The 1,179-nt window shown below is 37.3% G+C and overlaps 1 protein-coding gene across 1 annotated transcript; it reads left to right on the forward strand.

The window, feature by feature from the left end:
• The first annotated feature begins 194 nt into the window (after positions 1-194).
• Positions 195-977, forward strand: LOC113774022 (ATP-dependent DNA helicase pif1-like). The gene has a single exon (XM_027318603.1). The coding sequence runs from the start codon at positions 195-197 to the stop codon at positions 975-977; it is 783 nt and encodes a 260-aa protein (XP_027174404.1).
• The last annotated feature ends 202 nt before the right edge of the window (positions 978-1,179 follow it).

The raw sequence follows: 1,179 nt of genomic DNA on the forward strand, positions 1-1,179 counted from the left end.
AAAGACTTGAAGACTTATAACGGAGTATAGGTTAGAACCTTTCGTGAAGCAGCACTTTTAAGAGGGCTGCTTCAAGATGATAACAGCCAAGAACATTGTCTTAAAGAGGCATCTCTCTTTCATATGTCTTATGAATTGAGAAGACTTTTTGCAACCCTTTTGGTATATTCCTGTCCTAACAATCCCAAACAATTATGGTTAAATTTGAGGCTATAATGTTGGAGGATTTTCTAAGGTGTTCAGATTTGACTCCTAGAGAGGTCAGGAAAAAGGTACTGCAACAAATAAGTGGTTTTCTTGAATCAATGGGAAAAAGCATAGCTTCATTTGGATTGGTTCCGAATGATCTATCATCCTTTGATGTTGAGAACCAAACAAGGGAATTGTTACCTGAAAGAAGCATAACAGTTCGTGAAGAAGATCTGAATGCAATTTCTTTGCTTAATGAAAAACAAAGGCATGCATTTGAGATCATATCTCACCGCGTATATGAGAACAAAAGTGGGGCCTTTTTTGTAGATGGCCCTGGAGGCACTGGAAAATCATTTCTCTATAGAGCGTTGCTAGCTGATGTAAGGTCTAAAGGGTATTTAGCACTAGCAACAGCCACTTCAGGAATTGCTGCTTCTATACTACCAGGAGGTAGGACTGCCCATTCACGATTTAAAATCCCAATTGATCTTTTAGAAGGCAGAGCATGTAGAGTTAGCAAACAAAGCAGCCTGGCAGCAATGATTAGAGAATCCAAACTCATTATCTGGGATGAGGCTCCTATGTCAAAAAGATCTGCAATTGAAGCATTAAATGATCTATTGCAAGATCTTATGAACTCATCAGAAATATTTGGTGGAAAAGTTGTCATCTTTGGTGGCGACTTTAGACAAACATTGCCAATTGTTCGCAGAGGAAATCAATCTGAGACTATTAATGCTTGCATAATAAATTCTCCTCTATGGCCTTCTCTTGAAAAATTGTAGTTAACAGAGAATATGAGGGCTCGATTAGACCCCTCATTTACTAATTATTTATTGAGAGTTGGCAATGGAACTGAAAAAATCCAAGATGATAGCTACATAAAGATTCGCTCTTCAATTTTGCTTGAAAATAGTGAGGCTGATTCTGCACTAGATAATTTGATAAATTTAGTATACCCCAATATCATAATTGGATCATTAGATG

The sequence above is a fragment of the Coffea eugenioides genome, chromosome 6, assembly GCF_003713205.1.
Source record: "Coffea eugenioides isolate CCC68of chromosome 6, Ceug_1.0, whole genome shotgun sequence".
NCBI lineage: Eukaryota > Viridiplantae > Streptophyta > Magnoliopsida > Gentianales > Rubiaceae > Coffea > Coffea eugenioides.

Excerpts from the sequence above, each read along its gene's own strand:
- LOC113774022 (XM_027318603.1), top strand. The coding sequence starts at position 195 with ATGGTTAAATTTGAGGCTATAATGTTGGAGGATTTTCTAAGGTGTTCA.